Source organism: Ochotona curzoniae, unplaced genomic scaffold (assembly GCF_017591425.1).
Source record: "Ochotona curzoniae isolate NIBS_2020 unplaced genomic scaffold, NIBS_Ocur_1.0 contig_2294, whole genome shotgun sequence".
NCBI classification, from domain to species: domain Eukaryota; kingdom Metazoa; phylum Chordata; class Mammalia; order Lagomorpha; family Ochotonidae; genus Ochotona; species Ochotona curzoniae.
The window spans coordinates 472,045-486,263 of record NW_024465405.1 but is presented as its reverse complement, the minus strand read 5'-3'; the positions used below and the strand labels follow the sequence as shown (position 1 = coordinate 486,263).

The 14,219-nt window shown below is 50.4% G+C and overlaps 1 protein-coding gene across 2 annotated transcripts in view; it reads right to left on the bottom strand.

Annotated features, from left to right (window-relative positions):
- Positions 1-8,267: 8,267 nt before the first annotated feature.
- PSMD1 (proteasome 26S subunit, non-ATPase 1) overlaps positions 8,268-14,219 on the bottom strand; it is a 75,523-nt gene continuing 69,571 nt past the window's right edge. For both annotated transcript variants that reach the window (XM_040972282.1, XM_040972283.1), the window contains exons 23-25: positions 13,760-13,906; positions 10,428-10,582; positions 8,268-8,489 (exon numbers count right to left, since the gene is read on the bottom strand). In XM_040972282.1, the coding sequence (XP_040828216.1) occupies positions 10,436-10,582; positions 13,760-13,906 (294 nt within the window). In that variant the 3' untranslated portion in view covers positions 8,268-8,489; positions 10,428-10,435. The remainder of the gene's footprint in view (positions 8,490-10,427; positions 10,583-13,759; positions 13,907-14,219) is intronic.

The following is a 14,219-nucleotide window of genomic DNA, read 5'->3' as shown; positions in this document are numbered from 1 at the left end:
GCGCCCATATGGGATCCCAGCATGTGCAAGATGAGGACTTTTTAGCCACTAGGCTAGCATACCAGGCCCTATCCCTAACATTTCTACATTTCTAAGCCTTTCTCTCTCCCCTCTCTCTGTTTTGCTTTGTTTTTTTAATTGGAAAGGCAGAGTTACACAGTGAGGCAAGACAGAAACATAGAGGTCTTATTTACTGATTCACCCTCCAAATGGCAATGATGGTTAGGACCAGGCCAGGCTGAAGCCAGAAGTCAGGGGCTTCATTCATTCATGCCTGCCAGTGAGTAGCAGGGGCCCAAGGACTTCAGCCATCCTCCCACTGTCTTCTCAGGTGCATTGGCAAGCTCCCAAGTGGAGTAGCCGGGACTCCAATCAGTATTCTTTTGGGATGCTGGTTTAACCTGCAGTGGTTTAACCCTCTACCCCTTTGCTGGCCTCAGACTCACTCATCTTGTTCTTGCTGACTTGATCACATTATCTTGTCTCATGCTTGATTTAATCTCGCATTGGTTTGTTCTTCACGCCTCAGAACATAGAGAGCTCACCGTGGGGCTGCAGCCCTGGGCATGTGGTGGGTGCTACTCTGAAGGTCGTGTGAACACACTGCAGGGTGCTTCCTGTTAGGAGCTTACTTATGGCTTGGTGGGGAAATCATCAGAAGATAGTTAAATGTCTGGCAATGTCCACATGGCCCAGACGAGGTCACCAGGGGGACGGTGAGGCGGGAGGGAATCCCCTTGGCACTTGCCTGGGCCATGGCTTGCAGCTCCTGCCCTGGTGTCACCCAGGTCATTCCTGGGCCATCCCTGGGAATGTCTCAGGGCTACTGCACACAGGACTGGCACACAGGACTCAGAGGCTGCTGGTTTGCACCAGGTCATTGGGAGGATGCCATGGCAAATGCCGGATCCCTGGCCGGCTGCTCACTGATCCCCAAGGCCTTTCATGGTGATTAGTTCCCGGATGCAACTACACTGCAGATCCGTGACCCAGGGCTTAGGAAAACGCTGAGTGTGTGCGCCCGTGTGTGTGCACAGGTCCCTGCCCACAGCTGATGGGGGGCGCTCATCTCCTGAGGGCCCCCTTGTCAGGGATGAAGCAGGCAGGGGACCGTGTCATCGCTGAGAAGGGCATCCAAGCATGTCTGTTTCTGGCTCTGTCAGATAGCAATGCTGGAGAACTTTGGGGTCAGGGGCTGGGCTAGTCACAGGCGAACTGGATCCTCAGCAAGACACTGGCTCTGGGTGGCCTCCTGTGAGAGGTTAGACTGCCCTGTTCTGTTCCACCCCAGTTTCTTCCACATCAAGGGCCTCTGCATAACAGCATCTGCCTGTTAGGGCAGTGGGACCCAGGAGGAACACCACCTGTGGCTACCAGCGGACAGCACTTTTTCATGTCACTCTTTCATCCCCTCAGCATTCCAGAAACCACAACGGGCAGAATCAGGATGTGAGGCTGAGGTCCAAGTCCATGACTGTCCCATTGCGTGCTTTGCCCTGCAAGGGCCCCTGTAGCTTGAACTGGAAAGAATAGGCATAGAGAAGGAACCTAAAACCAGCAAAAAGCACTTGCTAAGGAATTTTCTTCAAAATAGAAGTGTTGGGGACAGTGTGTGACCCAGTGGGTAAAATTCATCTCATATGGGCACCCATTCCTGTCCCCGCGGCTCCACTTCCGATCCACTCCCTGTTAACGGCCTGGAAGATGCTTCCGATTTCAATCTGGCCTACCCTGGGCGTTGTGGCCATCTGAGGAGTGGAACAGCGGACGGAAGGTCTCTCTGTTTTCATTTACGAGATACAAGAAGGTGCTCACTTCCCACGCCAGATTCCACAATGCAAAGCATAGTCAGCTTCTTCATGAGAAAAAAAAATATTGTCAGAGTTCTCTGGGGGAGCATTTAGTGATGGCAGAAAGAGATGCGACAGGTAGGCTCCAGAAGGTGGTGTCCGTAAGGATGGATTGGTCACCTGCCACAGCGCCCAAGGACGCCCTGCAGGCCACCTCATTAGTGTGCAGTGCTGGCCCCATCTCCACTCAGGCACACAGCTGGACAGTGCCCAGGGTGAGCAGGTACACCAGGAGATAGAGTCCCAGGAGAGGACAGTAGGGGGCGATATTGGGTTCTGAGGAAGCAGAGAAGAACTTGGTCCAGCATGGTGGAAATAACCAGGTAGGACTTCTTGGAAGAAAAGCTGAGCTTAGTTGTTACGAGGGGTCCCTGACTTACATGATCAATCAGTCGTGTTAGGGTTTTTTTTTTTTCTGAGTTTTCAAGGGGCTTAAAGTGACATGCACTGAGTTAAAACCTGGGCAATGAGAGCCCTCTTTCTCGCTTGAGGCTGGGCAGTGGTGGCTACAGTGCTGTTGTTGCCTGGGCTCCAAGATGCTGGACTGCTAACCTGTGATATTTTGGGGTGAAGGAGAGCCGATGGAGAGTTTCATCTTGCGCTATTTGTTGGGAGGCAACCTCACCGTTAGTCAAGAAGCACCTGCAGATTTCCTGGCTTCTGACTGGGAAAGAGGCAGAGGGGGCACTTCATGCGGAGACAACAGGGACCCTGGGGGTCTATGGCAGTGAGGGCAGCTGCGCGTGTGAAGCGAGAAGAGTGAAGGCCTTGGGCAGTCAAGAATATACACTGGAGAATTTGGGTTTTATTCAGCAAGGACGCATTGGAGGCTTTTAAGCGGGCCGTCTGAAGGCAGAGATGGGTTAAGTGTTTTGAGGTGGGGGAGGAGGGTGATGGGTGGAGAAGGGGTGAGCTGGAGAGAATGTGAGATCACCATCGCTCGGCTTGGCCTTGCTTTAGGCCAGAGGCTGTGGGGGCGGGCAGGAAGCGTCCCTCAGGGCAACCAGCACAGACTGGCCGCACTGAGTGGCTGCGCACGTGCCAGGGGCTCAGACGAAAGGCAGAGATTTGGAGGGTTTTTCCCTTTTTAAAGATTTATGAATTTTTTTTATGGGAAAGGCAGATGAGATTTATGGAGAGAAGGAGAGACAGGGAGAGAGATTGTTTATCTGCTGGTTCGCTCCCCAAATGCCACAATGGCCAGAACTAAGGTGATCCAAAGCCAGGATCCAGGAACTTCCTCAAGGTCTCCCACACAGGTGCAGGGCCCAAGGCTTTGCGCCGTCCTCGACTGCTTTCCCAGGCCACCAGCAGGGAGCTGGATGGGAAGTGGAGCAGCCAGGACATGAACCAGCATCCATATGGGATCCCAGTGCTTGCAAGGTGAGGATTTAGCCATTGAGCACCAGGCCCTAGAATTTGGAATTTTTAAGCACAAAGCTGGTGAGCACAGGCATGGTACAGATGAGGTTACCTAAAGGAAAAGCGGATTCCACAGTAAGAGAAGCTCACATACTCAATTTGTCCAACGGAGGGGAGGCCAAGGCAGAAGGCAAGCTAACACAGGTCATGGAGGCTGCCTCAAGAAGGCGCAGGCTGGCAGCAGCATCTGGATCCCAGGAGTCAGGCCCAAGCTCAGAACCGAGCGGGCCCTCCCTGCTGCTCACCCCACCTGCCTTCACCGTGGGATGTGCCCTGCCGGGTCAGCCCCAGGACCAGGTGCTGCCCTTCCCCACGCTCTTCTATTCCGTCCTGATGTCCTTGCTCCTTGGTTATTTCTCAGTATGAGGCTGATTTCTAGGAAATCTTCTGGGAGAAATAGGGCCAGGATCTGAATCAAGCGGTGTCTGATTTTCGAGCTCACACTGCTTGCAGTTGTAAGCTCCCCAGGATTAAAATTCTGACCAGCACCACCTAATGCACTGACCGGACCACTGACCCGCACTGCCAAGTGCACTGACTGGACTGCAAACCTGCACCGCCTAACGCACTGACCAGACCGCTGACCCGCACCACCTAACGCACTGACCAGACCGCTGACCCGCACCGCCTAACGCACTGACCGGTCTGCTGACCCTCACCGCCTAACGCACTGACCGGTCTGCTGACCCGCACCACCTAACGCACTGACCAGACCGCTGACCCTCACCGCCTAACGCACTGACCAGACCGCTGACCCGCACCGCCTAACGCACTGACCAGACCGCTGACCCGCACCGCCTAACGCACTGACCAGACCGCTGACCCGCACCGCCTAACGCACTGACCAGACCGCTGACCCGCACCACCTAACGCACTGACCAGACCGCTGACCCGCACCGCCTAACGCACTGACTGGTCTGCTGACCCTCACCGCCTAACGCACTGACCAGACCGCTGACCCTCACTGCCTAACACACTGACCAGACCGCTGACCCGCACCGCCTAACACACTGACCGGTCTGCTGACCCTCACCGCCTAACGCACTGACCGGTCTGCTGACCCGCACCACCTAACGCACTGACCAGACCGCTGACCCGCACCGCCTAACGCACTGACCGGACCGCTGACCTGCACCGCCTAACACACTGACCAGACCGCTGACCCACACCACCTAACGCACTGACCGGACCGCTGACCCTCACCGCCTAACGCACTGACCGGTCTGCTGACCTGCACCGCCTAACACACTGACTAGACCACTGACCCTCACCGCCTAACGCACTGACCAGACCGCTGACCCGCACCGCCTAACGCACTGACCAGACCGCTGACCCGCACCGCCTAACGCACTGACCGGACCGCTGACCCTCACCGCCTAACGCACTGACCGGACCGCTGACCCGCACCGCCTAACGCACTGACCGGACCGCTGACCCGCACCGCCTAACGCACTGACCAGACCGCTGACCCGCACCGCCTAACGCACTGACCAGACCGCTGACCCGCACCACCTAACGCACTGACCAGACCGCTGACCCGCACCGCCTAACGCACTGACCGGTCTGCTGACCTGCACCGCCTAACGCACTGACTAGACCACTGACCCTCACCGCCTAACGCACTGACCAGACCGCTGACCCTCACCGCCTAATGCACTGACCGGTCTGCTGACCTGCACTGCCTAACACACTGACCAGACCGCTGACCTGCACCGCCTAACACACTGACCAGACCGCTGACCCTCACCGCCTAACGCACTGATCGGACAGCTGACCCACACTGCCTAACACACTGACCGGACCTCAGCCTGAAGTTCATCGTCCCTTTTGGAGCGGATGCAGTCCATCTGGCAGATGGCCAGGGAAGAGACCCCTTCTCCCCCAGGCCTGCTCAGTTTTGGGCACTGACATCAGTGAGACGTCTATGTTTTAAACATTCCATCTGTAAGGGAAATGTAAGAGATTAACCATCTCAAATACAGGGAGTGTTATGAGCTTGAACAGGAAGGACATAGCTAATGAGAGGCTAGGAAATGAGATAATCGCTTTTACAGAATCATCTGATATTGAGGAAACAAGGGATTTACAGTGGAGAGGAGGTACAATGAAATTAACCAGTGAGTGGAGCCATCCTTTGAGATCTGCAAACTTCAGACCGGGGCCTAACATGGCTGTGGTTAATGAAGGTATTAGGACTGATCTGCGTGGATATTGGTTTGCCAGACACAGAGGCTACATTCTAAATTTAGAAGTGAAAACAATCAAGGTAGCATAGAGTACAGCCATGTTTGAAAGCGACCGACTTTTCTTACACGCTTGGAGACCAAAACCACGACACAAAGCCTTGAGATGAGCTTTGACTCATTTTACATCATCCTAGTCAATCGGACTCAGTTCATCTGGCAGGACAAACAAGGATGGAAGCGTTGGCAGGCTCACAACCCAACTTGTTCTCTAAGCACAGATCTAGGAACCAACAGAGAATTTCACGGTCAAAATATTTCTGTCAATGGGGGCAGCGTTGTGGTGTGGTGAATTAAGTCACTGCCTGCGATGACGGAATCCCATATGGGCACAGGTTCAAGTCCTGGCTGTTCCATTTTGCCTGGGAGAGCAGGTGGTCCAGGTGCTTGGCTTCCTGTGCCCATGTGTACTGGTGTCCATGCAGTGGGTGTGGATGACACAAAGGTGTGAAGAGAACAGCTCCCCTTATTTGGCAAGGCCCAGAGGAGCTTCCAGCTGTTTGGCAAGGCCCAGTGGATGTCTCTCCGAACACCTTGACGCAGTCTCACCCCCTTTTGCATGGACACTCAACCACCTCACTAAGAATTTTGTAATCTATTGAGGCATTGTTGTTTGTCCGCGTGGAATGGTTTTTGCAACCGATGTGAGCTTGGCAGTTAATGTCGCCGATGGCTTGGTGAGTGGCCTTTAACAATTTACACACAGGAGCACAAGTAAGCCCATGACATTTCTAGACACCTTATTGTGTGCCTAACCTTCGCCTCAGAATCTGGCCCAGACATGTAGCACACCTTCCAGGAAGGGCTTGATAAATATCCTAAATATTAATGAAAGTGATGGGAGCGAGAGCTGAAACTGCTATGGTGATAGTTACTGTGACCTTAAAGACTAGCCTGTCTTTGCAATCTCTTCTGAGCACAGGAAATGTAGCTGTTTTAGCTGCTTTTATAATTTTTGGCTAGAGGAATTAGGGATGTTTTCATTGAAGAAATACGCTTTTGGGTCCCGTGCCATGGCCTAGTGGCTAAAGTCCTGTCCTTGAACACGCCGGGATCCCATATGGGTGCAGGTTCTAATCTCGGCTGCTCTACTTCCCATCCAGCTTCCTGTTTATGGCCTGGGAAAGCAGTGGAAGACGAGCCAAAGCCTTGGGACCTTGCACCCGCAGGGGGAGACCTGGAGGAAGTTCCTGGCTCCTGGCTTCGGATTGGTGTAGCACTGGCCATTGTGGTCACTTGGGGAGTGAATCACCGGATGAAGATCTTCCTCTCTGTCTCTCCTCCTCTATGTATGTCTGCCTTTTCAATAAAAATTAAATAAATCTTTAAAAGAAAAGGAAATATGCTTTTAATTATTGTTTGTAGAGCTGTAGAGCTTATAGTTGTAGGGGGATTTAATATTTAAAACTTTTCTCTTTTTTTCCTTGTGACATATTTTTCCCACTAAATGATGGGTAAATTGTAGAAATAGAAATGTGGTAGGAATGTAATACTGACTAGCAGCTAATCGCATGTGCCTTGGCCTTGGAGTCCTGGCTGTCGCTCCATTGCTACTACTAAAGAATGAACAACGGCTTGCTTTGAATAGGAATACAGTATTTTGCAGACTTATCTTTAGGGTCACCTGCTTAGCCTTGAAGTGCAGACGGAGTGACCAAATGTCTGTACATGCCCCCTTAGTCTTGAAGTAAAAATGGAACAATTAATTGTTTGTGCAGAAGCTTGTGATGTGGCTGGGTAAATAAAGACAGCTTCTTGAGCCGTTGCGAGAGGGCACCAAGGAACAGTGTCCGTGCCTTTCCTCATCGCTGACTCCATACACCATTCCCGAGCTCCGAACTCGGCACACGTGGGAGACTCAGATGAATGTCCTGGCCCTGCTGCGGCATTGTGGCCATTTGGGAGCTGAATCAGTGGATCTCGTTCTCTCTGTAGCTCTGCCTTCCAAATAAATAAATCTTAAATTTTTTTTTCTACTGCCAAAGTACATCAATATACTTTAAAGTTTTGTATTTCCCTATTTTTAAATGACCTTTCTTTAGAGGGAGAAAGAGAGAGAAAGTGCTCGCTTCCTTCAGTTGTCTTGCTCCTCAGTGCCCACAGGGCCCTATGGCTGAGGCCCATGCCAGGAGCTGTGAGTGGAATCCAGCTGTCCCTCCTACCCCAGTGGGTGGCAGGAACCCCAAGGGCTTGGGTGTCCCCGGTGCCTCTGGGGGGCCCCGTTACAGGAAGCTGCAAGCAGAAGCTGGAGCTGGGAAGGGGTGCCAGTGTCCTGACCCGTGAGGCCACCATCTGACCAGAGTCAACTGCCCCTACACTCTTAACTTTCTAAAAACTACCGAAAGGTGGATGAAGAGAAAGTGGAGTTCCTGTGACTAAATGAAATGGAGCAATTTCTATTCTTTATGTTTAACAAGGTCAAAGGCAGGCAACAACAGGTCAAGGTGGTCAAATGCTTCTGAGCTGTCTGATCAGACCGTTTCCTTGGGTCCCAAAGGGTTTCCTCTCGTGAGCGATGGTACCTCTCTTTGGTCGAGTTAAAAACACTGCAGACAACTCCTCAGTGACGAGCAAGGCTTGATTGCATCTCATTATTTTTAGGGGGTCTACAGTTTAAGCAAAGCTTTACTTATCCACCAACATGAAAGTCACACATTTGCAGCAACTAAAGGATTTAGCTCTTTAGATTGAGGCATCTCATGGTGTGGGAATTAAATCTACTTATTAAAAATGCAGGCCAAAAAACAAGGTCTTGTCCATCTGAAGATTTTAATATATTTATTTGAAAATTGAGTTCTGTGAAAGAGCACACTAAATACTTGTATATCTTCTTTCCAAACAAAGTTGTGGGGCCGGGTGCTTCGGGGCGGCGCGAGGCAGCGGTACATGCATTGGGCAGCGGGCTTCGCACGAACTCCTCGGAGGTGCGTCCCACGGGACCTGAACGACCTTCCATGGGTGAGCGCATGAGATCCTGGGAAGGGAAGGGCCATGGGGGACGTGAGGGTCATTCTTTGAATTAAAGACATTTTTACGACTAGCTACTAGAACTCCAAACAAGCCCCAGACTCTACCCCTGCGGTCTAACAGGCTAGCTCATGCCAAGACAATCTTACCCACTATCCCACCGCACGCCTCTAAGGCACTTTGCAGGCCACAGTCCTGAAGGACAGAGCTGGAGGCTTCCAGTCACTCTGAGAAAGGCTGTGAAGGGCCAATGAGAATCGATTTGGCTCTGCGACCGCGTGTTCATGAGCACTTGGTTTAACATGCTTAGGAGACCTTAAAGGCTCAAAGAATGTTCAGAGCTCAGGTTAAACGGCAGGGAAGCCAGCCTGTCTTCCTCTCTCCAAAGGCCCAATCCTACAGTCTCCCTGAGGCAGGAATACACTTTCCCAGTAATGGTTAAGGTTGGCACATTGGTGCAACTGGCTAATCCACCTCCAGGCACCAGAATCCCATATGTGTGCTGGTTCCGTGTTCCGGCTGCTCCACTTCTCATTCAGCTTCCTGCCTGTGGCCTGGGAAGCAATAGAGGATGGCTCAAAGCCTTGGGACCCTGTACCTACATGGGAGACTCAGCCTGCCTTCAGATCAGCTCAGCTCTGGCCATTGCGGCCATCTGGGGAGTGAACCAACAAATGGAAGAACTTTCTCTCTGTCTTCCCTTCTCTCTGTAAATCTGCCTTCCTGTCCAAGAAAAATAAACACATTTTCAAAAAAAGACTTTGGCCTCAACATTCTTTTAAGATATCTATGCAGTTCTTACTGAATGCTAACCAGTGTGTAATAGCACGCTGGATTTGCAATGAGATCTTTAATGTAAAAAGGCACTACTGTCCTAATTTCCTTAGAAAGTAATTAGCATCTGTTTAAAAATGTTTATGATGGAGTAGCGAATCCTGATTAGACAGTTCATACACATATCTTCAAATACACGCTGCCAGTCAACAGAATTCAGACTTTTCTATCCAGTGTAATTCTATTATTCCAGTGTTTTCCATCTAAAAGCATGCTTTGACAGTGCACAAAGACTGGTGTAACCACCATTTCTGACTGGGCAAAGCTTTGTGCAAGAGTCTAATTGACCCCAAAACCCTTATGAGCACCCTATCTTAAACACACCAAGTGCTCTGTCCAACAATTCCGTTGTGGTACTTGAAATTTGAAAAAAGGAGAAGAGGGAGCTTCTGGGAGAAATCTAAACTGCTCTGAAAGTAAGGATGGACTGGCGCCGAGCTCCACAGTGGGCTGCTCCACTGCACGGGGAGCAAACTGAACTCAGCAGGCTTTTCTGCAGTTATTTTGAGAGGCAGGACAGTAAGACAAAGAGCGCTCTGTTGCTTTAGCCCCCAATCGCCCACAACAGCCATTGCTGGGCTACGGCCAAAGCTGCGAGTCTAGACCCCCAGCCAGGCCTCCCAGCTGTACCTGCAGGAGGCTGCAGGTAGGAGCCGGAGCCGGAGCCAGGCACTGAACCAAGGCATGCCAATGGCAGCCGTGGGCATCTTAACCAACTGGTCTAACTCCTTGCCCCTCGCCAGTGTGTGTAAGACTTTCTCAGTGAAGGCAGTACTGAGTAGATCTACATTCTGCAGTAAGCTCCATCTCCCTGGGGGCTTGTGAAAACAGTCTCGGGCCACCCAGTCAGAACAGCATTGTAGTAGAGGAATTCAATGTGATGGAGAAAGAAAGAAAGATGAGCAAATGGGGGACGTTTTAACACCGTACAGATACGCAAGGAGACTTGAAAAAGTTCATGCAAATGCATACGATCATGATTCTATTTGTCCACATCCCCTGTGTGAGGATTAGGCACAAGAAGAAGGGGAAAGATGAGCCAAGGTCCTCTCAGAAAGCAGCTGTGACAGCCGGACAGAGCTCCCCTTAGGCAACTGTGCTGCCCACACACCTCAGGTCTTAGTCATCGATATACTCAAATGGTTCTGGGGGTTCTGGTTCTTGCTCTTCCTCCTCGATCTTTGGGCCGTGCGCTGCGACAGGTTCCACCAGCTCCTCAGTGTCCTCACTGGTGTCCTTCAGGATGATGATGCCTCCGATGGAGAGCTGCAAACACCAAGGCAGAGGTGTAACTCTACTGCACTGCACACTTACATGGCAAAACTCCATGAAGCAAAAAACGGAGGCCCAAAGATACAGATGCTGCACCAGTAGAAAGATAACTGTGATCTGAGAGGGGCAGCTGCAAATGGACCAGCAGCTGTGGCTGGAGTAACGCGATGCTGCCCTATTTAGATGATAATCTCATCTTAAAAAAAGATGTTTAAGGCCCGGCGCTGTGGCCTAGCGGCTTAAGTCCTTGCCTCGAACGTACCAGGATCCCATAGGGGCGCCGGTTCTAGTCCCGGCAGCTCCACTTCCTATCCAGCTCCCTGTTTGTGGCCTGGGGAAGCAGTCGAGGATAGACCAAGGCTTTGGGACCCTGCACCCACGTGGGAGACCTGGAAGAGGTTCCTCGTTCCCAGCTTCGGATCGGTGCAGCACCGATCATTGTGGTCACTAGGGGAGTGAATTATCGGACAGAAGATCTTCCTCTCTATCTCTTCTCTTCTCTGTATATCCAACTTTGTAATAAAAATAAATCTTAAAAAAAAAAACATGTTTATCTTCATTCACTTGCCACACACACACACAAACACACACACACATCCTCCATCCATTGGTTCACTCCCTAGATGTCTCCTGACAGCCAGGGCTGGGCCTGAGCCATCACCAGCTGACTCACAGGGAGTACTGGCACTAAGCAGGATTGAGAGTGGAACTGCCAGACTCTACCAGGAAATGTGGCCATCTCCAGCAGCTCAGCCTCTCTGGCACCAAGTGAGCCCTGACTAGCTTGATTTAAGGATATGACTTCCCAGCCATGGTGGTGACTCACAGCCTCAGTGTGACTGTGGGGAGAACATGGCTATTCTATGCTTATTCCTGAGCTAGGAGCATAAGCTAGGAGATAAACTTGGGCGCTAGCTACAAATGCGGAAAACAGGACAGGCACTTGGCTTAGTGGCCATGTCACTGTGTGGGACCCCTGCATCCATCCCATGGTGCATCGGCTGACTTGAGCCCCCACTTCTCCACTTCGGATCCAATTTTCTGCTAATGCAAGTCTAGAAGGTAGCAGGTGGGGATTCGAGTATTTGAGTGTCTGCCACCCTGTGGGAGGCAAAATGGAGCTCCTGGCCCTGGCTGGAGGGCTGACCTTTCCCTGGTTGAGGGCATATTGGTTGAATCAGAGGCTGGAGGGTCTTTAAATCTCTTTTTTTCCCCCAAATAGAATGAAAATAAATTTAAAAGAAACTAAATATTTGTGAGATGACCATCATTAGGAGTCATTAGAATCTTCAAATAAAAGCCATTTTTTTTCTAGAGCAATCTTAGAACAATGCAGAGAATAACTTAAAATATCACAAAGATCAAAGTGTTTTCACTTTAATTGAAAAATACTTATGAGTTAAACCAATGAAAAAACAGACGATAAACAAAATGAGAACAAACGGCATCAACAATCCCATTATGCTCTCTCTCAAACATGTCAGCAGAGGGCAAACTCAAAGCCCGGGCTATTCGCCTGTCTCTGCAGCGCTAACCTCATTCTCTGTGCTTGCGTGTCAAAGGAAACAGAAAGCAGCCCTTGCTAATCCAATCAGCCAGCAGAGGCGGCGCACGTCTGCAGAAAGCCAATTTCTCCCAAAGCCCATTACTGGGGAGGGCAGAGCCCGGCCATCAGTCAGATGGCTTACACACGTACACGCCTCTGCAGTTCGACCTAATGCGATTTCTCCCCCTTGGACCGTGCCTGCCAACTCTAACCCTGGTGTGTGTTCGCCGACTTCTGAACCACTTCCCTTCTCCCAACACATACACATCCATACACAGTTACCCCAATTCTCCCTCTTAAAAAATCCGCTTTTCTCAAAGATACATTTTATGAACAGACTCTACCTTTACAATTAATTTACTTATTCCAAGAACAATCAAAGTAGATGACATTTGTACTAACTCTAATTCTCCACGGCCCTTGAAGTTTACTTGACTCCAAGTGGAGACGGCTTTTCTACCAAACAGAAGACAATGTCCTTTTTGGAAACATGTAGCTCCAGGTTATGGCCAACAGTTAAGTATAACATGCTAAACTGGAGTAGAGGAAATCTAGCTTGAATCTTGCAATGTGACCAGTGGAAGGAGCTGCTTACAGCTCGATAAAGCTCCACTGCAGTGACAGTTTATGTCTGAGAAAGTTGAGTAGAAAGCTCTAATGGGGTCCGCACCACCTCATTAGAGCACTGGTTTGAACCCCAGGGGCTCCACTTGCAATTCAGCAAGCTGCTTGTGCAGTGCGAGGGCAATGGATCATGGCCCAAGCACCAGGGTCCCTGTCCACCCATGTGTGCAACCAGGAGGAAGTTCCTGGCTCCCAGCTTTGGTCCGACCCAGCCCCAGCTCTTGAGGCCATGAAGTATGCTACCCTGAAATAAGATCCTTCCTGCTTTTAAAATTCATTTCTTAGAGCAGTGCTAATTATGACGACGACAATCACTTATCGAGTGCTGTCAGGTCCTCTCAGTGCGTGTACAGGGACTTATTTATCTGTGCCACATCTCTGAGTTAGGGATAATTTCTATTTCACAGGAGAAGAAACTGAGGCAGGGAGAGGTTTAGTACCTGGCTTAAGGTCACAGGATCTCTATTTTCTTCTCTGTAACTCTGACTTAAAGTAAATAGATAAATCTTAAAGAAGAAGAAAAAAAGCTCCTCCAAATCTACATGAAAAATTAGGTGACAAAGTTCTCTAATGTAGGCCTCTCTAATGTAGGTGCAGTAGCCTAGTGGCTAAAGTTCTTGTCTTGCACATGCCAGAATCCCATATGGGTGCCGATTCTAATCCCGGCAGCCCCACTTCCCATCCAGCTCTCTGTGGCCCAGGAAAGCCTTGGGATCCTGCACCTGTGTGGGAGACCCAGAAAAGGTTCCTGGCTTCAGATCAGCACAGCTCCAGCCGTTGCGGCCACTTGGGGAGTGAATCAGCGGATGAAAGATCTTCCACTCTGTCTCGCCTCCTCTCTGTATATCTGCCTTTCCAAGAAAAAAAAAAATCTTAAAAAAAAAAAATCTCTAAGTTGCTAACAGATTCAGCACCAGCAAGTCTGACCCCCAGCTTCTGGGGATTTCCCATTCTCCACTGATATTCCATTGCCCTCCAGCCAAGAGCCACTGGTCGCTTACTGGTTTGAAGGGCTGGTAGCGGCAGGTCTCTGGCATGGTGAGGACCTTAAGCTGGGCAGGCATAACCCGGGCTGGGTTATCCAAGAGCTGGAAGTTTGGTTCAGGTTCTTTTTTCTTTTCTTTTTCTTCCTTTTTCTCTGCCTCATCCTAGAAAATTAAAAAAGGAGAGAAAACAAAGTTCAACAAGGGTACATTTCTGTTCCAAAACCTAGAATTAATATTTGGTAAGTGCACTTAGTAACCATTATGTGCGAAAGGAAAACAGTAGGCAGAGGGGAGGTACAGCTCAGAGGAGGGACAGAGTACTGCTTGGCGGCTGGGAGCTGACTTGGATTTAAAGGATCAGAAAGTTTCTCTACCAGCAGAGGTCAGAAGACAGATTCTGTTGGAATGTTTTCGCTGGAAAGGCCTTTCTCTCTCCCATCTTTCCCCTCTCTGCAGAAAACCTGACTCCTCCTCA